Here is a 26,993-nt window from a genome sequence, read left to right as displayed (position 1 = left end):
TTTATTTAAACCTGTCCTAACTACCAAGAAGCAGCCAACTCCTACATTTCTGTTAGCTGTTTTATGGATAGGAGGATTGCACATGGATGCAAGATTTGAAACAATACTGTGTTGCAGACTGTGGATGCAGTTAAAATGCCTCGTTGGACAAAAGCCCCAGAAGAATATGACCATAATGGTCAGATTTTCATTGTGGAGGGCAGCAATAGAAGGAAAGGAACAAGAAATTAAAAATGGTAAATACTGAGAGGGATTTAGTAACAACCTTGAACTAATCTGCCAGTCACTATTACACTCCTGATAAAAATGAAATTAAAACCTATTTAGACAAGAATTTTGGAAACTACCTTTAAAAAAAAATCTTGTATAGAAAAGTGAAAGCCCCCAAAAATTCCTGGTGGATTTTTCATTGACATCCACATAGAACTATGCTGAAAATGAATTCCCAAAATGAAATTAAACTCTGTAAAACAGAAGCCACGTATATATGGCTTATATGCATGTGTGTGAATATACATATACAGAAGCTACATTTACTGCATATGTGTACACATCCAATACAGAAAACTAAAAGTTGTGGGTGGCCTGAGATTTTTTTTCAAACCTTCTTGGACAGTTTAGATGCATAAACCCAATTGAAATGAATGTGAATTCTGTGCCTGAATCCCCAAGGTGGCTTTACTGATCTCAGGCTTTGTGTTCAGAATGAATACTTTCCAGGAATGGAGCCAAAAGGGAATTTATTCACATTGGCTTGATGGCATAGGATCATATTGTGCTTCTAGCAGTGTAAGTGAGAACTGGGTTGGGTGCTTTGCAGTGAGTGCTTTACACTGCCATCCAGCTTTTAAACCTACATGGCTCAGCCCTTCCCTCCACTGGTCAGCAGGGTGCTCTACATACTCAACTCCTCAGCAGAGAAAGGAACATCTTGTGTTGTTCCACAGCAAATCCTCTGGCCAATTTACGGAAGAATGTTATTACCGTGCTCAAAATATCCTAGCTTGGTACTCCTTGCTCCAAAAAGGAGATAGTTTGAGCCCAAGTCATTTATTCGCATGAATGTGAGTTGGGGTTTGATCCAGATAGATGTTGGGCGAGAGAATGAAGTGCAGGAGGGATCAGAAGAGCTGATAGTTCTAGAGTTTGAGTGAAGATCACAGTCACTCTGCTGCTGGCAAAGAAGAACTTGTTTAGGGTATAAGTAGGCCTGTTGTCTCATCAAAGAGAATGTGGTGGGGAAACTGCTGGATGAACAGAAACACTCTTGACATGTCCTTGCTGTTTTATATCTGCTTTCTACTGAAGACGTACAGGGCCAATCAGGAGAGAAGGGAAAAGAAGCACGGTGAATCTGAGTTGAAGCATAAAAAGCCCACTTGCCTTTCAACAATTGCATCTGAGAGGAACGAGTTAACGCCTGTGGCTTGAGATATTCAAGGTTTCAGCATCCCGATTTTAAGCGTTGATTACACCTAATTCCACAGGGGGTACAGCTAAGAACAGCAGCCCTATCCTATACCTCCTTTCCTGCTTATGCCAAATGGCCTGGAACATGTAACATTGAAGAGGATGGAAGTTTGACAGTGTTTGGACTTGGTGTGTTTTATTCAGAGGGGTAGCGACAAAGTCCAAGGATGTTTCAGGTTCACAGTTCTATTTTCTATACACAAGCAAGTGCACACAGTCTGGCAAAACTGTATCCACCCAGTTCTGCCATATGCAGATATCTTGAATGGTATACTCCTGCTCTTAAAAGGTAATAGTCTTAACCAATCTGAATAAATGCATGCAGGCACTCATGACAACCCAGGTTTCTCTCACTGAGTCATTGAACAGCTCCAGCTGTATTCTCTAAATAGTGCACTTAGACCCATCTGCACTGTGACTTTCTGTGTCTCCTTTTCTCAGGTTCCTTCTGATGATGGGAGTTCTTTTCTGCTGTGGAGCTGGTTTCTTCATCCGAAGGAGGATGTACCCTCCCCCACTAGTAGAAGAACCCACCTTTAATGTGTCTTATACCAGACAACCAGCCAACACTTCATCAGGTTAGAGACATACTGTCTTCATACTTGCCTGTCTGATTTCTTACATATGCACAGGGATAAAACAAAAAAAATCACATGTTTGTAATATTGAAGAACTTTTGGCTAAGGGCAGATGCAACACTAATGTAATTCGCCACACAGGATATAGGTTCAAATATTGCTTTCAAACATGTTGCTGAATTCAGTGGTTACTCATGCTATTGAGCTCCAAAAGGACAATTCTCTTATGAAAGGAATTTTTTTTCATAGTTAACCTTCTTCCCCCACTGTTTTTTTTTTTTCAATAACTTATTTTATTATTATTTGCATGAATATAAACCAGATAAGGCAACTATGCCGTTGCAACATGTACAGAATAATGGGCCATGGTATAATCATGAGATTCTTCTCTTACACAAGTAACAAGTTCCAGATGGTTTGTACAGGACATTGGAAAATATTTTTTTGTGAAAGAAATAACCAAACAATTTTCTTTCAGCAATAGTGGATTGTTTTCCCATTGTCTTGCGCTCAACCCCCCTCTCCCCCCACAAAAAAAAATCACATTTTAGTTTGCCCTTCATTGAATTTTTGTAAAATATGGGAAATGCCCCTTCTTTCCAGATTAATTTGATCATTTTCTCATTTGCAAGCAGTTACTTTTAAGGAGGAGAGCTGGAGGATCTGTGCAGCAGGGGATTTTCTGGCCCAGATTTTCCCCCAGTTTACCCATTCCCTAAACAGTCCAACCCAGAGAGCCCTGAGGAATTGGGCTCAGCCACAAGCAGAGTGTGGTCATCCTGTGAGGCCTCTTGAAGCCAGCTTCATGATTGCAAGACCTTGTGCAGCACAGATAGCAGGGTCGCATCTGCCTTTAATGGCATACCCAGGCATAATACCCTAACATACCTATGCACCATAGCAACCATAACCTGAAACCCTTCTAGCCATGCTGTGCTCATTGCACATGTCTGCTTCATATCCAGGACATCTACACGTGTTGTAGAGAGCCTGACACTACCTCTGTGCTGAAGCCTTCTGGTGCTCTCATTCTGGCAGGAAGATGGTAATTTTATTTCACAGCAACTTTGCAGATTTTGAAATCTGTTTTAGTTCCATGTTGAAACAACACTAAACCCTTTTGGAAGTAGAATTATGCCAAAATGTCCTTTTGAAACAAAACACTCAGGTTTTTTGTTTGGGTTCACCATGGACCTCAAAAACGTTCCTGTTGAAAATCTCAGTGAATTGATCCATCTCTGTGAAACAATTCAGCTGCCACAAAACATTGTATTAAAATAATAGAATCATAGAGAAGTAGGACTGGAAGGGTCTTCTATAGCCCATCTAGTCCAAACCCCTGGCTGAGTCAAGATCCTTCCCATCCCAACCATCCTATACAATGAAAGCAAGAGGTGTCATTGGATATATCTTGAATAGTTCTTATCAGAAACAGCATGGTGTGGAGAGAGCTTGCATTCTGATTTCCTGGTCTGTTGCAACTAGACATGCTCTACAAGCTCTGGAAACACCCCCCCATTCTATTAGCTGCATCCTTATATGTGCATGCACATACACTTTTCCAGCTTAAGGTCAAATGCAGAGGTGCCAAGTATGTGGGGCCCACCTCGGAAAAAGGACTGTTCCCTGAAATGTGTAAAACTTTCCACGTGTTCATCATCATCATCCCCTCCCCCCCTCCTGCCCCCCCCAGTGCCAAAAATAAAAGTTGGTGCCTGTGGGCTGATGTAACTGGATCTCACGTGCACATCATCTGACTCGCACTTTTTTTTATATTTTTCTTTTAGCTTATTTTTATTTTTTAAGGTGGAATCCCTAGGAAATTTCCATTTACATTGAGATCATGTATACTTTTGTTTTTATGGGGTTTTTTGAGAGTTTTTTTCACATGCTTTCATGAAATTAGTTACTTTCAGAATAGGAAAAAACCTAAAAAAGTTTTAAGCCTCAAAAATAACCCTGGGGTTATATAAACAAGGGATGTTTTGTGGCTGGACTGACAAATACCATATTCAGTTTTAGAACAGAGCCTTGGTTTTCAGTTGCACTCCAGAGGGCAGAAGTCGCACGTAAATATAAAGTAACTAGTTCAGTTAAGTCTTTTCATTTCCTATGTATGAAACCTGATTTTAAAAGTGTTTTGTAAAAGTTTTTTGGACAGAATTCCGAGCCCACTCAAGTCAGTGGACTTTGTGTCAGGTCCTTAGCTTGGGTAAGCCCTTACTCAGTGTCTTCCATGAGCCAAGATTAAGATGGACATGTGAACAGACTGATTCATGGCAAGTCAAGTTTTCCTGTTTTTAAAAAAATCTATGAACACATGAATCAGTCCCACCCAAGCAGTGGCAAAGTTACTCCTAAACTAATCGGAGGCAATTTTCTAATGCTTTCAAAAGAGTGCCTTTCGAAGCAGTAGTTCTCAACTTTTTTTAGACTTGAGGAATCCCTCTATAACCTTTGTGATTGAGCAGCAACCCATTTCAAAAACTAATTAATTTGAGAGCCTGTGCTGCAGTGAATGAGGATGGAACAGGTTACCCAGAGAGGTTGTGGAATCTCTGTCTTTGGAGGTTTTCAAGACCTGGCTAGACAAAACTTTGGCTGGGATGATGTAGTTGGGGCTGGTTCTGCTTTGAGCAGGGGATTGGACTAGATGACCTCCTGAGGTCCCTTCCAGCCCTAATTTTCTATGATTCTGTGAATGGGAGAGGGGGAGTAATGGCTGGAAGGGAAAAGCCTGCACTTATTTCCTACCCTCTGGCACCTCCCTTCACAGGCTGTCAGAGGACTCCAGGGCACCCTACTTGAGACTCACTGGTCTAGAGCCTCATTCTCCTTTCCTTCCATCTTACTCTTTCTGTATTCTTCTATGTTTCTGATCAGGCCTGTCCTTTAAAGCATGTGTAAGGCCTACAAGGCTGATCACAGTTCTCCTTGGGCACATCTACACATGCAAATGCTCCTGGATGGGTTTACTCCAGAGCAATTTACTCTGGAGTAAATCCACCCTGGGCAGGCATCTACACATATACCCATTTGGGAGCAGATTTGCTGTTTCTGGCAGCAGTCTGATCTCGGCCACTCTGCAGCAGCCAGGGGGAGCTCTAAGTTATCCCTGGGTGCTAACCCAGGGGCTGGCAGGGAGCTTGGGGCCAGGAGACAGCGGGAAATTGTTCCCTGTCGCCGGGACCTGCCTGCTGCCAGAGCAGGCTCCAGTGGCAGAGTCTGGGCTGGGAGAATGTCCCTCTGCTTTAGCAGCAGGGAGCTCCCAGCCGATGGCACGGGGTTTGGAAAGGATACTGGTGAATCAGGACAGGGGGCTGGGACCTACCCCTTCCTTGCAGCTCTTTCCAAGCCCTGTGCCTTGATCGTGTGATCAGGACATGGGGCTGGGAAAGAGCTGAGGGGCTGGGACCTGCCTCTGACTGGGACAGTTCCCGGGCTGTAGGGATGACAGTCACTAGCCAGTTCCAAGCTGCATATGCAGACTGTCCTGTGCAGTCCGGGGCTGGCTGGGAGCTGTCCTGCTCTGGGGCAGGTCTCAGTCAGCTCCAGGCTGGGTGGCGAACTCTCCCTGTGCAGGGAGCTTCCAGCCCCCACTTCACAATTGCAGTTGTGGAGGGGGGACTGGGAGATGGCGATTGCAAAGCAGGGGCTGGGAGCTCCCTGCTTCCAGGGCAGGGGGACAGTGTCCATGCCTGGGCTCTGGTGGTGGAGCCTGCCCTGGCCACAGGCAGCTCCTGGGGGCAGGGAATAATCTGCCCCCTGCTGCCCAGCTGACTGGAAGCAAACATGCTCCTGGTCAGCCATTTACACATGCCTTACAGCACAGTAATTACTTGGCAGTTAATTTACTACTTGCATTTGCAGGTAGCAGATTAACTGCTGAGTAGAGCAAATTACTGCACAGTAAGGATCTGCACATGTAGATGGTGACACTTATTACGCAGTAATTGCTCTACTGAGCAGTAAAGCATCTCATGTAAATGCGTCCCTTGAGTCTAATGGCATCTGGAGCTTCTTGGCATTTCAAAGGCTGAATGGTTTTTTACTATTTCTGATATACTGAACCATAAACACTTGCGGGATGTTTGATGCAGCCGCATTGCCTCATTTCTGGGATTTGGTGTGCTTAGTGTGAGAGAGGGTGGAATGTAGGTCATGGCTGTGCCCCTGTATCTGACATAGAGGTGGTGTGGACATGGTCCTATGAAGTGATCCTGCAAGGTCAGGATCCAGCCTTGATTTTGCTCATGGGTTTATTGAACCTGAAACATGCATCACTTATTTATACACAGTTTATTTCCACACTCCCACACCTATATTAAAGATAACCCCAGGCATTTTAACATTAATGACTGATTTTCTTGCCAGCAGTGTGTAATGCACTCTGCCACTCCTGTTCCTGGGTTTCTGTTGAATCCATGAGTGTAGATACCCTCCAGTATCCACAGTACACAACATGGTTACTGTAGTGTAAACAGATTACACAGAGTGGCCACATGATGCACAGTCTTAAACCAGTGTAAGTCACTTTTCTCTCTGAGGTAAAGTTACTGCTTGAAAATGAGGACCAACGATAAACACTAGGGTAAATTGTGTATCCTCTTAGTCAAAGTCATCCTAAAGTATGCTCAGTGAAGTAGACTCCCTGACATCTACTGGCCAGTTGTTGCAATAGCACTTTCTGTGGGCAGGTAGCTTGGAATAACTGATTTTTTACTATGGAGTACATTTACTAAAGATTAAAAGCCAGGCTAAAGTATTGAGTAGTAATCATGGTATGTATCTGCACCCAGAGCTATAATTCAGAAATACACAAGATTTTTGACAAAATGCTTAAGGAGTCCTAGCTCGATAGGACATGTAGATGCAAATGTACCTGCACTGATTTGGATTCAGTTCCTAATCTGGTCTCCATGATTCCATTCTGTAAGGACAAAATTAACTACCTTGAGCTGAAGCAAAATGGAGAGCTCCTGCTGACTGGGTATAGGAAGAAGGGAAATTATTTGGAAGGGTTCCTTTCTTAGGGGTGACCTAAGAGAAGATGCTGTCCTCCCAATCTGCTTTTCCTTATGTGCTTTGGCCTGTTATTCTATTCTGCTTATTCTTTTAACAGGCCAAAACACCCTCTTGAACCACTACAAGCTCAATGGATGTATATAACTATAGGTTTTCTGAGCCTGAGAGAGGATTGAGGAAAGTTTAAAGATTCAATGTGTCTGGGTAACACTGCAGTAATACTACTTCTGTAGTAACACTGAATCCATTAACAACTGAAACATGGAAACTGGTCATCCACAGGACAGCCCTTTTGGGTCTGTTCTCTTCAGAGGAGAATTGGGGAGCCAGCCCCCAAGTAAAAGACTGTTGTTTGACAAGCATAATCTGTTACCTCTGTCTTGCCATGAAAAAGAGATTTGTGTATTCACAGAGACAAACCTTGTGACATTACCAGACAGCCTGACTTTACTTACTGAAACCATGTGATCTGGGATTTCACTGAGCATTATGCTATCTAAAGAGTCAGGAGCACATTTCCCATCCTTCTTAATGGAAGCTCTCTCTGATTTCCTTGGCATCACATGGGAGTCAGGGAATTTCCTTTTGATTACAACTTCCCTGTGACTCTGTGGAATTAGATTTCAGCATTGTCATGAAATTAATTTAGTACTTGGAGAATGTGACATTTCTTAATCTTATTCTGTGCTAAGAGATCCTGTCCCACTATATGAAGTAGACTTTATTGACTGAAGTATGTGATTCAGCCCAACTCCAGTTAGGTTGAGCAGAACCACCTCTAAGAGGTGAGACCTGTCTTAGAATGAGACCAATGGCTTGGGGGCACATCCAAATGTACAAAAATGTTCAGTATATTATAAGAATATATGATTGGAAGGGGTCTCCTGGACATTTACAAGTTATTGTTAACAGAAGGTTTCCTCAAAATCACTTCTTCAAACCCTCACCCATACCTGTAGGGAACAATATATGAAACACCAAAATCATCCTATCACATGCCAGAGTAAAAGCTAGGGCCATTAGAGCACAGCCAATGCAACAACAGAGGAGTACTGTAGTTCATTATAAAATACCAGGCAGTGCTTTATGCATCTGGAAAGATTCTGAATGAAGATCTTAATTAACAGAGAAACTTATAAGGGGGGAAAAAAAGCCAAAAGATTCTGTGTGTGTAATTCTGGAATCACTCTGTGGGGTGCAAAATAAGTATCAAAAAACAAGCAGCAACCTTCCCATCCTCTACCTTTTGTCCTTCTAGGCTGCAGAACAAAGTTGGGATTGGATCAGGCCCTAAGTGAGGCCTGTTAAGTTTTTCTGGATGTAATGACTAGGCCCTGCAGATCCCAACTGCCTGGGAAGAATTGCCCATGTACCTAGAGCAACGTGCACATGCCTGTACTGTCCCCCTCATCCTGCACACAAATGCCAGCATGCAGACACACACTCAATATCTGTAGACTCTGGGCATGCTTGTTTTGTGGTAGATTTGACCCTCCCTTTTGAAAACATGGCCTTGGTGTTCTTGGTCTGATGCACAGATCCAGACAGAAAGAGGCCTCAGAGCAGTAAAATGTCTGCATTCTATTATGGCAGGGGTTTTCAACCTTTTTAATACGTGTACCCCTGGTAGCTGGACGCGAAGCGGGGGGGGGGGGGGGTGTGTGGTGTGCACAGCCCAGGGGTAGCAGCAGCTGCCACATGAAAGCATTCCCACTCTCCCACCCACCGCATCTGGCCAGCCGAGTAGCATCTGTGTGGCCTGCAGAAGGGCGCTGCTGCCTTTGTCTCCCTCTGGCCCTGCTCCTGGGAGGTGGCAGCCCAGGGTGGTGGGTGGAGGTGCTCCTTCCCCACCCACCCACACATACCCCCTAGGGCCTTCCCAAGTACCCCTGGGGGTATGCATACCCCCCGGTAGACAACCCCTGTACTATGGTGTGAATTTCCATGACTCTGACACTGTGACTGCACTAGCAGCCTCATTTTAAAGAGGGTTTCTTCCTTTGTTGGTCTCTAGTATCTTGGAAAACCGACCAGTTTTCTTTTGTGGCTAATACGATGCCTCTGGCTCCTTCTCTAGACAACTATGCTTGCTGCAAAGCACTGGGCTAGCAGAGAGGGATGTCCCTGTGGCAGTGAAGTCATTGCAGAGGAAGGCCTGGCCTTGGGACTCTTACCTGCCATGAGTCTTGTCCAGTCCTGTCTTTCCTCTCCTCCCATGGAAAACTTTCCCTGAACTCCACATCCCTACCCTTTATTCATTAAAGAAGGAAAGGTTGTAAATAATATTTTTTCCTTCCTGACTCCACCTCTCTTCCCCCTAGCAAAAATGAATTTTCTTTATGTTATCTCCTTAATGTGCTCTCTGTGCCTCGGTATGAGGGATGATACAAGCATTCAAGGCTAGGTCCACAAAAGGATTTGGGTGCCTAAGTGCTGAATCACCTTCATAGTTAGAAAGTCCTTCCTAATATCTAACTTCAGTTTCCCTTGTTGCAACTCAAGCCCATTGATTCTTGTCCTGTCTCCTGTGGACACGCAGAACAATGGACTGCCATCCACTTTATAGCAGACCTTTTCAATTTTTTTAAAGACTGTCTTCTCTTTCCCCCACTAAAAAATCCCAATTTTTCCAATTTGCCAATCAGTGTGCCTTCTCTCTCTCTTTTTCAGGTGCGCCGCAACCTGGGATGCCATATTACACTGATCCAGGAGGACCTGTGATGAATCCCATGGCTATGGCCTTCCACGTCCAGCCCAACTCCCCACAGGGAAACCCGGTTTACCCACCTCCACCTTCCTACTGCAACACACCACCACCCCCATATGAGCAAGTGGTGAAATCCTCCACGTAACAACTCTGCTGCTATGTAACCTAACTCTGTAGGAAGAAGGTGCCATTGCAAAATGACAGGGGTGGAGGGCTTTCAGCCCTTTTGAACACTTGCTGGTTCTCTAATCTCCCCCGCCTTTCCCATTAATGTTACTTGCAAGGGGTGATTTTTTTTTTCTTTTTTTTTTCCAATAGGGGGTGGATTTTCCTTTTGTCTTCAATTCAAGAGTAAAGTCTTTTTAAACCTTTTAATGGAAACAGATATTTAAATCCTTTATGTTTTCTCTTTATTTATTGTTTTATTTTAAATGTGTATATTAATGCGCGTGGCAAAATATGGCAGCAGCTCTTGAGTTTTTTATTCAACCCCAAAGTAATCTATGGAATGTGGAATTCCAGTGGAAAGGAGAGAGGCAGTGAGCTGGGGGAGGAAAGGAGAAATGGGGCAGTGTAAGCTAGTTAAATGGACTACGACCACCCTCCCACCAATCATGGTACATGGCTTTCTTATAAAGCTCTGTTCTGTGGCAAAGGGAGACTAGTTGTTCTGGAAGCCATCAGATGAATGAGAAATTGAGATTAGTTGAGTCAAGGGGATGTGTTCTGTTTGTCCTTCTTGGACTTCATTGCTGTAAAAGATGGAGCCTAGAAACCATGAATGGGCAGGGCTGCAATGTCTTGACCTACCTGCACAGGACTCTGAATACGGCAGCTTAAACCTGGCTCCTCTTCTTCTTTGGACACATGTTGTTGTTTGCCAAGGATTGTATAATACTGTTGATGATCTAAATGTAGTGGGGGGAAGTGTTATCAGTGTACAGTTTCAGAGTGTAAGAGAAAGAACTTAGAAATATCAGGATGCACAAAAGAGTTTCTGCCCTAAGGTTAATGAGGGGAAAAATACGGAGGAGGGACCTCGGGTCCCAGTCTTGTTCCCTTGGAAATCAAAAGGAGTTTTGTCATTGATTTCACTGGGAAATGACTGGATCCTGGAGCCATTCAGCATATTAGATCACCATACGTCTGTCTGTGTGTACAAGAATGTTGTCCTCGCCTAGTGTTGGATTCTACAAAACCCTCTCTTACCACTATTATAACTGCATAACCTGCAATAACCTTTTAGCCTGGTGCACAGACACTTTGACCATTCAGCTGCCTCTGGCAGCCAAAGCCCTGGACATTATGCTAAGCATCTGCACCAGACTTTAAACAAACAAAGTAGCCCCCTTCCACTTGGAAGTGTTGATGGGGGTGATTTTTTAAATTTCAAATATTTCCAATTAAAGTGTGGTGCTACTCTGAAAGTGATGATGGGGAAAAATGGTGGCTTTCTAGCCTGTGTGTATTCAGTTGCATCTGCTTATCTGAGTGACAAACATGACTGTTGCTTTTTACTGCTCTTGGACTTGTTAAACCGCTCCCTCAGCCCCTTGCCCAACATATGTAGAATTGTTTTCTAACTTCCTGTCTGTTGCAGCTGGGCCAGCCACTGAAAGAATAAGGATGCACACGTGTAACTCACAGCTTTCTCTGAAAGCACATGCATTGTCACAAATATAATCCTGGATATTCTTCAGCCTCCAGAACACTTGTTACAGATGATGACATGTGAGACCTTGGTTCTCAAGGCCCAAGTTAACTTTGAGGTTTGGCAGTCAGAGAACAACTCTGCTTACAGTCTGAGTGTCTTCGGTACAGAAGTCGCTGAGCGAGAACATGGCAGCTTAAACCTGGCTCCTCTTCTCCTTTGGACACTTTGTGTTGTTTGCCAAAGAATTTGCAGTGCTGCTTGTAGTCACTTTTTGAAGTGGCACCAACCTTTCAAGAGCAAAATCCAGCTCTTCTAGCACAGGTAAAACTCATATTGAGAATCAGCAGTTCATGGCCACAGAGAGGAAAGAGAATACTTCCTGGACCCCCTCCACTGATGTACACCCAAGGGGGGGAATCTGCCTGGTATAGCTACAGTGAAATTGAATCGATTACACATTTTATTACATACCATAACCCATTTTGTATCACTTAGTGTTGGACTTCAGCTAGATTCAGCCCACTCTAAAGGTTTTGCGTTTGATTTCAATTAGATTAAGATTTGGCCCAAAGAAAATATTTAGATTTGTTTAGTGAATAAATATTAGCTCCCTGCCAGGAGCTGTACTGGCTGCTGTTTGATCTGGGTTTTATCTCTATATCTGACTATTAGTCTTGCTCTCACAGAGAAATCAATAGAGGAATAAAGACAATAAATATCAAGTTAATGCTAACAGTAAAGTTTGGTCATTTTTAGGGTTTTCTTACTACAGTCTTTTTTAACAGCTGCAGGCATGATTCCAAGCTCACTTAGGTTGGTGTCAGCCAGGAATAACTCAAGTTAAGTTGGTATAATTACGCTGTTAAGAAATTAGAATAGGGCTCTGCAGTTGCACTTGCCTTTATATTCTAGTCAATACCACATGGACTCTCAGATCATATCTTTCCATGTGTCCTCATACTCAACATATGCTTTTAAAAGTGTTGAATACAATGCTCATATCCACTTATCGTCTTAGGCTGGAAGAAGGTACTACATTTTACTGTACAATACTGTAGAATCTCATAGTATATGACATGTTCTTCACCTTCTATCATGCTAGTTATGTTTATGTATCCCCCAAGATGTTTGACCTGATCTCTCATTTATCCCTTCAGACTCTGTTGTGGATTAAAAACTAACCGTCACATTCCAATATCTTTCATCATTTTTTCCCCCCCAAAATTTACAGAATGGGCTTAGCCACCTTCACCCATCCCCTTCCCACCAGCTTAATTTAACTTTCTGTGCCACATTTTGAATCATCCTAAGGTATTGTATATGGGTAATATTGAAGGGCAAAAGTCTTTCCCAGCTCCATGTAAATGATCTTAACTACCTAGCTGCATCTAAATCTTTGGTAATCTCATTACTATTTCAGGTCATTCAGCAATTCCCACTGCCATGATGTCAAAAGTGATCTTGCAAACTCACGTGTACTTGGCTTTAAGCCGTAGGACATCAGTGGAATTCTCCATGTGCTGAAGGTTAAGTATGCACACACAAGTTTGCAGAATCAAGGCCACTGTCTGTTCTGATCTCCTCACCTGTGTGGTTTTTCCACACACACTTCTATGTATACAGCATAGCAGAAGATTTGAGGTCATCACTACAGGTTTCCCCTCCAAGGAGAATCTTGCACTTGATGTTCTCTCATGTTGTCAAGCTACTTGGAGATTCACAGGTCTTAAAACCAGAAGGAGCCATTAGATCATTTAGTCCAGGCTCCTGCATACCACAAAACAGAGAATTCCACCCATTGACCCTTGCATTGAGCTCAAGGATGAGAGGAAGTAAAAGAAAAGTAGTTTATTTTTTCTCAAGTATTGCAGTAATAGTATGTTATTCTGAGGCTATTGCTATTAAAATGCTTTATCTAACCATCCACCAGGGAAAGGATATGGCTTTTGTGGTTTGAAATACAGGTTCAGTGGACATTTTAGATGGGAATTAGCTATGTTTTGTTCAGGTTCAAAAGACCCATCTGTCTGCACACTATGACTGTACATATTTTCTAAAGTAGTGTGCACACTAACTTTAAAACTGCCTACCTACATCATATTATATGGCTGTGTATGCACTGTCTTCATTTTTTTTCTTAAATGAATCAAGAATTTCTTTTTTCTTTAATCAGACTGGGACCTATAGTATTAGAACATAGGTGGTGTTAAATTTTTAAATATATGTATGTACATGATTAATGTGTCTTCTAAGAAAGCTAATGTTTTCCTGATAACATTGGGTAGAGCCCTTTTACAGTGAACTCTTTTATGCTTTATATTGAAATTCAAATTCTGGTAAATTTGGGGGGGGGTTTTGTTTTTTTCAATCTAATTGATTGTTTCTTTATTTATGTTGGTGGATTATACCACCCCTTACAATGAAGTTAAACTCCTGTTCTAGTGAAGTTCTTTGGTACTTAATTGAAAACATAGCAGCTATATGAGTAACCCTATGAATTACTTTCAGATTGCTTGCATGCTTTTCCTCTCCTCTTTTTCAAGTTTTTTAACTTTTTTTCTTTTTTAGTAAAAAAAAATATAAAAGGGGAAAAAAAAGAAAACCCTGTACGTTTTTTAGGGTCCTGTTTCATATGTATGCAAAATAAAATTGGTCTGGGTGTGTACCTTGCTTCTTTTGTCCAAAACAGTTTGGAGGTAAATGTGGTCAGAATCAGTATTTTTACAGCTGTGGCTTTTACCCTAAACCAGGTTCAATAGAAAGGTCCTTTAAGCTGCATTTGGTTAAAGATGAAGAATTTCTAGCCATCTAATTACTTTTTATTGCTTTTCTCCTAGCTTAAAAAGGATTTATGTTAAGGGAAAGCTAAACTGTGAGGTGTCCATTTTATACAAAACGAAGGAACACAGTGCTAAAGCCACAAAGGGACTTTAGTTGAGGCAAAGTGCAGATCCACTGAGATCTTCAAAAAGGGATTGGTAACCTATGGGCCACAGACAGAATTCAGCCCACAGAACAACAGGATCTGGACCACAGAGCTACAGTCAGCAGGGGCGTTGCTTGTGCCTCAGTTGGATCCACAGCCAATGCAGCTGCAAGGAAAAGCAGTAGCAATAAGAGCTGGGTCCTAGCCCTGATACACTTTGGACCCAAGCTGGTCCATCCCTACGTGCTGTCTAGCACTGGAAGCATCTCGGCACTGGTTAACTTCCTAGGTGCCTGTTTGATATGCACACAGCCATTTCCAATCTAAGAAAACTCAGTTTCTTGGAGCCTCATGCCTGAACCCAATAAGATTCTTAAGCCAGGCCCTTTTCCTGTCTACCTACATACATGACTAGGCTGATGGCCCTTTTCTGAGCACACCTGTTGGGTCAGGCTTTGCTCAAGAAGCTGCTGTTTTCCCCTCCTTGAACTAAATAAGCAAGGTTCAAACCAGTTTAGTGTACTTTTGAACCTGAGTCTTCCATATCCCAGATATGTGCTCTAATTGCCGGACCCAGTAATAAATTATTTTCTGCTCAGTGGTCCAACTTTTAATGAGGGAGGGGGTTGGCTGGGTGAAGAGTGCTGCCCACAGAATAATCTTTATCAGTGGTGCTCGTGATTTTGGCCCTGTGGGCCAGATGAATGGCTCAGGGCCTATCTGTGGTCTGGATAGGGCCCAGTGTTACCTCTGCCCAGCCTAGATCAAGCTCCAGGGGCCCCACACTACCTTCACATGGCTGGGATCAGGCTCTGGGGGACCTATGCTGCTCCTGCCTAGCTGTCTCTCACTAGCTTTGAGGCTGTGGCAAGCATCATGCTATTATTTACAAGAGTGAGGCACCACCACTTTTTCTTACTTTTCTGGCAGCCACTTTTATACTGTTCAAGAGCAAGTTCTGCTCACTTTGGTGAAAAGAGGGACATGGGAACCTTCCTTCAGAGCTGGTTGTTATGGAACCCATTCTGAGTTGCTGTGTTCTCCCCATGTATAGGGACCCTATATAGGATCCCACTCCAGTGGCAAGGCACCCAACAGGAGTTATGGTGCTTGAATCCTTTACTGTATCTGTCCCCAAAGTGCTAAGTGTGCGGGCCAGGAGCGACCCGAGCCCTTTTTGCACTGCACGTGGGCTGTGGCCAGCAGCCCGGGCACGCCAGGGCGGAGAGGGAAGGCCTTCGAGCTGGAATTAGGCACGGACGCGTAGCGGTAGTTTAAAAGATTGTTTACTTACACCGAGATGGCAGTGGTGTAGGCTGGAAAGCTTGCTTAAGTTGCGGTTACAGACAGGAAAGAAGAGAAGCGGACAAGAGTTCTAGACTCGTGAACTCTAGCCCAATCCGGCTGAAGGCTCTGAACACGCGAACCCGTTGTGTCAGCCGAAGAAAGTACTCGTCCGGAAGAGCTCTGAATAAACTCACACGAAGCTTGCTAGGCTCCCTGGGTCCTTCTGCTCACTCATTCACACGAAGTTTGCTAGGCTCCGTGGGTCCAGTTCTTTTGCGCGCGGGAAGGGATACGTCTGGACTGCGATCAGCGACGGGGAGAGGCTAGAGGTTGATCAGACCTCCATTGCCTGCTTTAAATGCACTGGGTCCGTAAGGATCCGCAGCGCTTAGAGATCTTCACACAGCGTGAAGTCTCCTCCTCCTGGTAGTCGTGGAGTCCTCCAACTTGGGCGGAAACCACACAAGCTTTTTATATGGCTAGCAAGCCCATCACTAGCCGCCACGTGTGAATAGTTTAGAACTGGCCAATAATGGGACTCGAATTAGCATACAAATGGCGGGAACTCTTTGCAACGAGCATTTCTGTGCTGCAACAAAGAAATGCACCCTGCAAAGAAAGCTTCAAATTGGCGGGAAACTCGTTCCTTGCACCGGGGTTCTCTTTTGCAGCAGAAAACTCCACCGTGCAAAGAAGCTGCAATTTAGCAGGGACAATTTAGCAGTGCCGAAGCACACACAAACAAAAATCACACCCTTTGGGTTGTGACACTAAGTAGTAATTAATAATGCATATGTTGTGCCTTTAGGATCTGAGATGAAAAATGAGTTGGAGTGACACTGTGCTTTGATTGTAGTGCAGGGAATTATTCCCCTGATCTATTATAAGGAGGGTATCATTACCTATGTGACAGTGGGAAAGGAATGTTACAAGCACATAGTTGAATCATCATGAGTGGTTATGATCTACACCCACGTGTGCGTGCACACGCACACACACACACTCCACGATTATTAAACTAACCCATATCTGACATGCAAAAACTCCATAAAAAAACCTTCCTTTTTATTTATTTCACAGGCTGAATTGTTTTATAAATCCTTGTCAGGTTGACAAACAGCTTGCTCAGCTCTCACTTCAGTTCTTTGGGCCAGGTCAGAAAGCCAGGTCAAAAAGCTTGACCATTATTGCTTATTAGTGTTTCAAAAAAATGATGGTGTTGAGGTGGGCAACTTTCAGAATGGAGAATTTTGGTCTTCAGCTTTGTGGGGTTGACTATGGAGTGTATTTGGGGGTTGAAAGGATGGAGAGGACCCATGAAGAGGTAAAGAACATGTGATAAAGTGACAGAGCAGATTACTGCAGTAAGATGGGCATGAAAAACAGAGTGACATTGTGAAGGGCCTAGAGCAGGACTTAGCAACGTTGTGGAACAGGGGGAAACTTGGGCTTTTCTTGGAACACAGGCTACTTTCAACCCATCCCAGACTGCTGTAGCTGCAGCCATGGCCACTGCCACTCTTCCTCTGCAGTGCCACCACCATTTCTCCCTGCCGCCCAAGTAAAGCTCCCTGCTGCTGAAATGTTGTAAGCATCCCCCAGATCCTCCTCCCTGGTTCCACAGGATGTGGGGGGTGCAGACCTGTGGCCTAGAGCCAGAAATTGGGCAAGAAACAACCAAAGGATGTTCAGTTTTGGGGAAACATCCAGCATCCTGTTTATCTGGAAGAACTGAGTTACAACACATGTTAAATGGGAGGGAGAAGCTAGAGAACAGTAATGGCTAGAGAGGAGTCGTAAGGTAGATAGTGTATAGCATGTGGGACGAGTTTGAAAAGTGTTATTGTAGCAAGGAATCATTGGAGTCTGAGCTGCATCTCCAGAACCACTGTACTATGTTCTTTATAAAAAGCACCTGGGACACTGCTTAGCTGTCTGCATCTTGGAGTAGATCTGCACTGCAGTCATTGCTGTGTTGGCAGCTTATGCAGACATGCCTGAGCTAATGGGGGACTGCTAAAAGCACAGCACTAGTAGCATGGAACTCCAGCTGCCTGCATAGTTACCTTGCTTCTCATGCAGGTTGTGCAGCCCACACCGTGTTTCACACTCCTGCAGAAAGGCGCCAGCAGGACCCAGGTTAGTTTTGTTAGTAACCCAGGCTATAGATGTTCAAAAGGCACCTAAAGACTGAGCTGTGATTTAGCTGTGCTTTGTTCCTCTCCTTCCCTCTCCAGAAGCACCTAAGCAGATGAAGCGCTAAATTCGCATTGAAATCAACCAGCCTATATATTTCTGAAAAGGCCACTGGGTGCCTATCTGTATCTTTGAAACTCTGGTCAGGTGGTATATGATCCACAGATGATCCACACTCCATACAGCACAGGAAGGCAAAAAGAGCTCCAAGGTCCCTACTAATCAGACTGGTTGGGGGATGATAAGGCTTTGCAGTCCAGCACCTAAGACAGGATTCTCTGGACCACCACAAAGCCATCAAAAGCTGTTGCGGCCAGTCTCTGATGCATTGGGGAAAAAAGAAGAAAGCGCCAGAATATATCTTGCTAATTGTGCATTAAGGAAAACAATCTTCTCCTACAGGCATGATACCCTTTAGCAACTGAACTGTGCGCTCATGTGGAGGCAGCTATTCACAGTGATCCCAGAGTCCTTCTCTGCTTTCCAAGGCAGTCATTTGGCAGCTTTAGTTTCCATCTGCATTTCCTTATATTCAGCTGTATGGAAACATTTTTGTTGGACCATTTAACCAGATGATTCATATCATCCTGTAACAATAACCTACTGCCTTTAGCTACTACACTCTTAGCTGCTACAGTCTTTGGGTCATTTACACACTATACCAGCTAGGATTTCATAATAGCAATTTATCCTGGAGGTCTCCACTGGGTCATTGATGCTTCCCAATTAAGAATGGTTTTGAGATCTGTCATTGAGACTGTTTTTCCATTGATTGAATGTGTGCTATGTTGGTTCCATAGAATATAAGTTTCTTAATCAAAATGTCATGTTGTACAAAGCCAAATATGCCAGAGAAAACCAAGTGTACTATTTCAATGCAACTGGCTTTTTCAACCAGATTTGAAATCTTGTCGAAAACAAATTGAGGAGGTTTGTTTGAACAGAGGTTTTTTTTCCATTAAACCATGGTGACTCACATTAATTTTAGGTTTAACCACTCAGTCTGGGTTGAGATTATTCCTGGATTGTTCTTTGTGAAGAGAAAATGGATATGACTATGCATGAGAGGAGCAATATCAAGACTGAGAGAATACCCGGTAGCTTTGTTGGATTTTGCTTAGTTTTTCAGGCTAGGGACAGACATTCAAAAAGCCTGAGCCTGAATTGATTCAATCTTTGGAGGTTAGTCTAACTTGGCTGGCCTGAACCGGTTTGTAACCACACAGACATTCTCTCTGGACTGAGAAAATTCAGGCACATGCCTGCAGTGGCTCAGGCTAGAAGCTATGGGGTGCTAGAGTAGCCCTCCCTTCCCTTACACTATGCTGAGATGAGGGGGGATGTGACCAGGCCCTGGTAGGACACTTTGATTAGAGAGGTCTGCCTGCACGGTCCCAGGCTTTTCCCTGCTGTCTGCTCAAGGGGTGGGAGTGTTGCCAGACCACAGCCCTCTTTTTAAACAGCTTACTAGCTCACCTGTTGATCAGCTCCAAAAGCCTATACCAATAACTGTTCTGTCTGCCTGTCCCAGTGAAATTGGAGAGACACACACACAGAGACAACTCTGGGCCTTAGCTATCATACCACTGGCAATGGGTGCATGCAGGTGCATGTGCACTCCCTGAGTGTGGCAGTGCATCCCCTGCGAAAAGGCACTGCTGACATTGCTGGTGGTGCCTGCGGGCGGTTGTTACTCACCACCCGCCCCCACACTGACACTGCTGGCAGCATCTGCAGGCAGTCTACAATTGCTGCTGCTGCCAGTGGCGTCTGTGGGTGGTTGCCAGCCACTGGTCAGCGCTCGCCACCCCCACCCCTTGTCGCCAACAGCACCACGGCTGCCTGCAGAAGCTCCCCACTTACTGCCCCCACATGCCCACCACTAACAGCACTGCCACCGCCTGCAGGAGCTTGCCGTGCCCCCCCCGCCTCTGGGGGCATGCGGTGTTCATGCCACATGCCTAGGGTCGGTGAGGCTGGGGTCTGCTGTGGGAGATGGGAGGGAGGGAGATGAGGATTTCTGCTTGAGCAGTGATGGGGAGAAAGGCAGGAGGAACCCAGGCAGACCCTGCTCTGTCTGCAGTCTCTGCCAGAGCTCCAGCCAGGGAGCAGAGGGGAGGGGCCAGCTCTGCTGTGGAGCAGAGAGCCCTGCCCAGGCCAGAGAGCATGCCAGGATGCTGGAGGTGTCTGGTTTATCTTAAACCAGGAAAGGGTCTGGGACAGACATTGCATAAACCAGTTTGACCCAAATCAGTTAAGTCTGATACTACATTCAACCAGGTTTATCTCAAACCGGTTTCAGAACATTTTCAAACTGGTTTATGTGCACTGAACATCTGTTCTGTTACAGGTTTAAATCAGTTTCTGATCACTTAAACTGGTTTTTGTGTAATATCTAGCCCTAGCTCTAGGGTAGGCAGGAGTATTTTTGTCATTCCTCCCCCATTATTAAGTTCCTATTTCTCCAGTACAATACTAAGAAAATTAGACAAATCACTCTTGTTTATTGATGATAATGCAAGTGTGAAAGTGTGCAGAGTGAAAAACTTAAAAATGAAATGCATTGTCAGTTCTTTAAAACTACTCTTCACAGAAAATGGTGCTAGCACTTTTGGTTAGCTGCACTTTTCTTACTTTAATATATACAAACCCATGGATAGGTGACTTTCAGGTCAATACTCTCAAGAATTTGGCTTCAAGACCTATCAAGTAAGACTGAGCTATCATTAAATGCCTTTATACCTTTATAAGCTTAAAATTAGAAAAGCTGCATTCTCTCCCTGCAACAGAAACTGGCACGGGTGACTGGTGCCTCCTGAGTCTGGGGGGGCACAATTTGTGGGTGGGCCTGGGGGTGGGGGCAAAAGCCCTATATCCACTCCTATACTTCTGTGCTGCAGCTTAGTGCCCCTTCCCCACACATGCTGCCAGCCCGTGCAGCAAAAAAACTGCCCTGTCCTGAGCAGTGCTGAATCGGGAGCCAATCAGGGGGTGCATGTGCCCTCCCATGCTCCCCCAACCAGTCGCCTGTGGAAACTGGCAAAGTTTCGAGAACCTTGGGTGTGAAAGCTATATTTGGAAACAAGGAAAAAGCTTGTTTTTGTATGGAAAAGCCAGTGCAGCTTTTGGGCATGTTCCAGGTTTCAGCTGCTTTCTTCAAGAGTCTGAAGAAAAGTGCTTCTGTCAAAAGATGTCTCTTACTCAGGCTGTCAATCTGCTTAAAACAATGCATTGTTGTCATAATTCTTCTCGGGTCACCTCAAATGATTCTGGGAGCTCTTACCAAAAAAAAAAAAAAGTTTTTAAAAAATTGGCACTTCTCTAGGTGTGAAAAAAAAAAAGGCTTTGAATTGTTATATGGCAATATCCAAAACAATGGAAAAGGTTGACTTCAGAGTTCTCTTCTGCATTTCTTATTAGTTTATCTCTGATATAATCATCAAACATTTTCTTTTTGGTTCATTCTCCAAGCTGTTTGTCTTGTGAGAAAGACGTTCCAATTTCTAACTCATCAGTGAGTTCCTGAGGAAGTCAGGACACTTGCCAAATTGCTATCGGAATGGTAGATCATATGGAAATCCTGTAAGGCTTTTAGCTGATATGTACCTAGTCTGATCTTTTTTGAAACATTTTTAATTTCAAGATTGACTTTGTAAAGTATGACGTAACAACATGCCACACTGCACAAGAACGTATAATCGTGGACCTTGTGAGCCAACAATATGCTGTCATTTCAAAATTTGGTTCCTGTGGGTCCTTCTGGGTTTCAGTCATTGGCAATTGGAACTAAAGCACTGTAGCACTACTAAAACTTAGTGGAAAACTACTGAAGTGTGGGCTAGCCTTTCTGGCAGACGTACCACATATTAGCTCCACACTCCTTTCCCTTCCCTAATCTACCATGTACTACACACAAAGACTGCCCATACTTGGCACATGCTGCAGGCTGGCCACCCCTAAACTACACAGATGACACCAATTAGGCTTTCCCATGTCATTTCACTCAAGAGTTTTGGAAACAGGTTGGTCACATGTTGGTACCTTGACTCCTAGAACTGCAGTGAGGCTGCAAAAATATATACTGAACAACTTGTGTCATCCTTTACTGCAAGATTTAAAGGATGTGCATGGCATAGGCGAAAAAGCTGCTCTCTTGTTAAGGCTCTGAACTCTGCACAGTTTGCTTGCCATATCTGCCCCGCTGTCACAGGCTTGGCCTTTCAAATCAATGAATGAGAGCTCTGTTTCTTTTTACTGTTCAAGGAGAGCTTCTGTCATTCCAATACCAGTTAAATCTGTTGCATTCAAGGATAGACTGAGACATTCTTTAAAGCTAAGGCTGCTTTCTCTCACCTCAGTTGCTGCTTCTTCAAAAAGATTGAGCAATCATTGATGTCTGTCCTTGTCTACTGATGGCTTGAGTGCAGTCTCACAAATGACAGCTGTGAACTTTCTTGGTGATTACTTGCCATTTGTCAGGACTTTTCAAGGCTTCCATACTCCGACGTTTCTCCTCTGCAGATTGAATAAATGAAACTGCCAGAAGTAGGAACGTGGCTTTTTTGGCTGGAAGTACATTCATAGCTACTAGATTCCAATGAATCAGTTGGGAGTAAAGCAGTAAAAAAATCTTTTACAAAATTCAGTGCCAGAAAGAAGCTTTTTTACCTAAGATTATCACTGTTGCTTTTACTTTGGGCTACGATAATTTACATTATCCCTAAGGACCAGTTAGTCTCTCTATGTATGATAAGACAAATACAAGCTAATTTAGGAACTTCTAAATAACCAAGAACTAACTGGCTTATCCAGGTAGGAGGCACCACCTGTCGGCTGCTCTTATCAAACAGCAAGTTCTGCAGTAGTGCCACCTGGCCTAGGTACAGACAGTCAAAAAGCCTGAGGCTGAATTGATTCAGTCTTTGCAGGTTAGTCTAAGTGGCACAGATTAAACTGAAACAGATGTGAACAGACATTTACTTTTGATTCAGGAAATGCAGCCACATGCCTGCAGTAGCTCAGGCCAGAAGTCAGGGGGTACTAGAGCACAGCTCTCTGGCTGTATGTTCACTTCCTCTTCCTGCTGCCCCCAAGGTCTCTGGGATTTGCAGTCCAGAATTACAGCAGGAGAACTCTGCAGGGTTTCTCATGACTTCCTCTTCCTGCTTCCAGGTGCCTCTGGGATGTGTAGTCCACCATTGCAGCCAGCAGTAAGTTTGAGTGGGGTGAGGGCTGTTTAACCCCCCTCCCCAGACCCAGACCCAGACCCCAGCTGCAGTTTGCCAGGGGAGGGGGCAGTCCTCCCCCTGTAGACTGGGCTGCATCCCCAGCTAGGCTTGCCCCCCACAACCCTGATGTCAGCCAGCCCTCACCGTTCCAGCTAGGGAGCAGAAGGGTGAGACCAGCCCTGCTCTCTGGAATAGACAGCACAGCCCAGCTCAGGGCTGGAAAGCATCCTGGGGGGCTGTGATTTAACTTGAATCAGGAAGGGGTCTGGGACAGAAGTTTCATAAAGTGGTTTGACCCAAATCAGTTAAGTCTGATACTACAACCAGGTTTATCTTAAACCAGTTTCCGCCATTTTGAAACTAGTTTATGTGCCCTGAACTTATGTTCTGTTACAGGTTTAAACCAGTTTCTGATCACTTAAACAGGTTTGTGTACAACTTCTGTCCCTAGCCCTAAGGCACAGAAAATATAGGGGGCTGGAAAGCCATGACTAGCAGGTGTTAGACTTGTGGGCCACAGTGTAGCCCCAGGAGCCAAGTAGTTATAGCACTTCCCAAAAAGGGAGACCTGAATGGTAAACCCCAATCCTCACCCAGAGAAGGTTTGAACTAGTATTTCTCTGACTTAGCACCGCCCCCAAAGGTTGAATATTATCCAGACATCCTCCCAGTTCTCCTTTTGAAGCTGACCCCCTGGGCTGCCAAGAGAGGCAAGGAGAAAGACCACCAGCTAGAGAATGCATGGTTCAATGAGAGCAAGTCCTGGGGTCTAGCCTGGATACTTGATCCTGATGAGGCAGAAGCTTCCTCATTGTACAGCTCACTTCCTGTTTAGTTGAATGACTATAAAATGTAGTAATGTAGATAGGTGTGGATGAGCAGAGCATCAGTTAGAGGGTGCTGCAGCAGCTCGCGGGCAGCAAGCCACCTCCTCCACCCCACCAGCCACAGCTGCAGCAACAGCCACCACCAAAATGCAGAGAGCTCAGGCTGTGGCAGAGAAGACTACCCTCTGCTCTTAATGGTCTGCATAATAACCCCATCCCCAATCATCCTGCCCAGGGCATTGAAGGAGCTCATTAGGCCTCTGATTAATGCAAAGGGCAATGGCTCAATGTGAAAAGGACAATTAGAGAAGACTCTGGATAATGCCTAACCTCTATGGGGGGGAAGGTGATGGCTTTGAATGAGTGGCTAATTATTACTCAGCTACTGGGGCTGAAGCAGGAGGAAAGGGAAACTTTTGATGAAGGGCAGGTGAGTGGAATTGAAAAGCAAAGGTGGGGATCAAGAGCCAGCAGGGGGAGATATGGTGAGATGTGATGAATGAAAAGGATAATTTATTGATTTAATAGGGAGACAGAGCAAGGATCTAAAGGACCAGATGGCAGAAAAATGATGTAAATGCATTTTTCATTGCTTATACAGAACAGGATCTTTCATCATTTGGATAATATATTCAGCTTTTTAACTCCCCAGCCTCAACCAGTTCATGAATGCTTCCCTGTAAGGCAAAAGGCTGCTTTAAGGGCAAGGGGGCTAAGGGGATAGTGGGTAACTGGGCAGAGTTGTGACAGTGCAATCCAGTTTGGGTCCAGCTCACCTGATGGCAAGGTAAAGCTTGGGTAGAGGCACACGCTTCATTGCTTTTGACAATGCCTCGAGCATTGTCAGGGCTCCTCTAAGCAGAAAAGGGCCTAATTATTGCTCTTTGCTGTGTCTTTTGGCAGTTGGCCTTGGGACACAGAGGACACTTATGCCCAGACTACTCAGTAATGCGTGCACATTGAGTAAATTAGACCTCCTTAGTCATTTCAGGGAATCAAGGTACTTTCTGCTCAGACCACAAGTTCCTTCCCCCATGGGCTGAGGAAACAGTTCTGTCTGGCTGTAAAGGCTGCTGCCCCGTGTCCACCTCATTGATTTTTCAAATGGTGCCCTTTCCTAATGACAGCAACAGACAGAGCTGGTCTCATTCTTCATTTTCAAAGGAAGGTGGAACTGTCAATCTGTGCCTACAGACTAGGGAAGCAGATGGCAGATGCAGGGATGTTCAGGGAACCAGTAATGAGCACCTTGTCAAAAGCACTGTAAGCTTTGAGGTACTTAAGAGCTTACTCAATTATTTTAGACAGAAAATCAATTCTGAGCCCTCACTTCTGCCATCTCTTCTCACAGCCCCATGTTACATGCCTTAAATGGAAGAGTCTTTGGCCTCTCATGCTGCAAGACCAACACAACAAGCACCAGAGCTCCTACATCATGCCTCAGGTTCACTTCTTTGGCAGGTTGAGAGATTGACAGAAGATTTGGGGGCTGGGATGGGGGGAGCTAGATATAGTCCAGGAATGGGCTTAATGCCAGCACCAAAGGAATGAGCTTGCACACTGTTAAACCCCGCTCCCCTAGGGGCAGATGCTCTGTGGGTGTTCCACTGTTATGCCCCCTAAACGCCCTAATAGCTACTCAAGACTGGCAGTTGTAACCAAACCCAGCTTATCTCCCGTAAATAGAGAGGGGCAGGGGAGGGGATCCTTTACTTAGATCACACTCAGGCCTGCTTCATGGCATTTTTAGCACCTAGACACAGTTCGGAGTCTATTTTCACATGGGCTAGAGTAGGTTCAGTGAGGCACACACAACTCTTCTGCCACTTGACCCAGTTGCCTGAGGGCATCCTGGCCATACGAGGGAGCAGAAGATTTGGGGTCCAGGCCCTGATCGCCCACCAAGGACTTGGCCCCACATCTTTTATTTTCCAGTAAAGTGCTTTAACCACCACACAGCACTGCCTTCTCCAGACCGCCTCTTGAATCTGGTTCAGTGGGCAGGCACAGACAGTGGGAGATATGTGAGGTCAGAAGCAGCCACATCAGCCTGAAACATGGTGGATCAGTGAGAAGTATGCTCCTTGTTCCACATGCTTTGAATTTCGGAGTCCTGGACTGTGGCTCCAGAAGAGTGTAAATTGTGCTACTGATTTTTTATCTGTTTTATTTGATGACAATTAAACATAAGGTGCAAGGAAGCCATTAGGGACAGGGGCGAAACCCAGGGACTTTTCCTGTCCAGAGAAACCTTTGTCTTCTTGAGCCCCAGTCCCCCTGGCTTGAGCTTGTCTTCCTGGTCCCATATATAGCCCCTTTTTGGTTGTCTAATGGGCCACCTTCAAGAGGAGGGCTTAGACCAGGACTGCCCAACTGCAACGTGGAAAGGAGAGAGGAGGGGTGCACACCACACCAGTTGCGAGCCCCAGGATGCATACCTGTGCACCACATCAGATCCTTGGTTAGCTGGACAATGCAAGGTTCTCCATTTGTTCCACTGGGGAATTTTAAACCTCTGCTAACTTGTGTAGCTGTTCAGAAGTCTACTTGTCTGACTGTGAAAGACTTGTGTCTTTCCATGGCTTGTGTCTTGTTCTGCATAGATAACTGCTCTTACCTACTAGATATAATCAAGAGCCTCTGTCTGCTCTAGCAACAGCCTGTGGTTAGAGCACTCTCCCGGTACACAGGGCTCAGTGGACATTAAGCATCTTAGCCTTTGAATTAGCTGTCGAGACTGCAGTTAGACCACCCCTACCTTTGCCAAGGAAAGGGAGACACAAGCCCCTTCAGGACAGTAATGTTAATAGGCTCTTTTGTGAGCCAGCTGGCAAGCATGCTCCTATGACTGCTAATGAAACCTGCTGTAGCATGACATCTCACAGCCCATCTCATTTATTTGCTGTTCTCTAAATTATGATTTCCAACTTCCAGGAGGGACTTACTGCTCATTTACACTGGTGCAAGCAAGAGGTGAATCAGAGCTGGTGTTTGTGTGGGCCTTGCTTTGGGAAGAGCAGGGAAGGCACATTAGCAGGTGTTCCTTTATACAGGCTGTTGGGCCAGAGGACCCAGCGGTAAAGCATCCTATGCAC

The 26,993-nt window shown here is 44.7% G+C and overlaps 1 protein-coding gene across 1 annotated transcript in view; it reads left to right on the top strand.

The window, feature by feature from the left end:
• The window catches only part of VOPP1 (VOPP1, WBP1/VOPP1 family member), a 51,231-nt gene extending 36,953 nt beyond the window's left edge, over positions 1-14,278 (top strand). Inside the window, exons 4-5 of the mRNA XM_006022161.3 lie at positions 1,912-2,048; positions 9,744-14,278. Of these exons, the coding sequence (XP_006022223.1) occupies positions 1,912-2,048; positions 9,744-9,925 (319 nt within the window). The 3' untranslated portion in view covers positions 9,926-14,278. The remainder of the gene's footprint in view (positions 1-1,911; positions 2,049-9,743) is intronic.
• Positions 14,279-26,993: the final 12,715 nt, after the last annotated feature.

The sequence above is a fragment of the Alligator sinensis genome, unplaced genomic scaffold (genome assembly GCF_000455745.1).
Source record: "Alligator sinensis unplaced genomic scaffold, ASM45574v1 scaffold213_1, whole genome shotgun sequence".
NCBI lineage: Eukaryota > Metazoa > Chordata > Crocodylia > Alligatoridae > Alligator > Alligator sinensis.
Note: the sequence above shows the minus strand (reverse complement) of the source record. Positions and strands in the feature narration are given on the sequence as shown.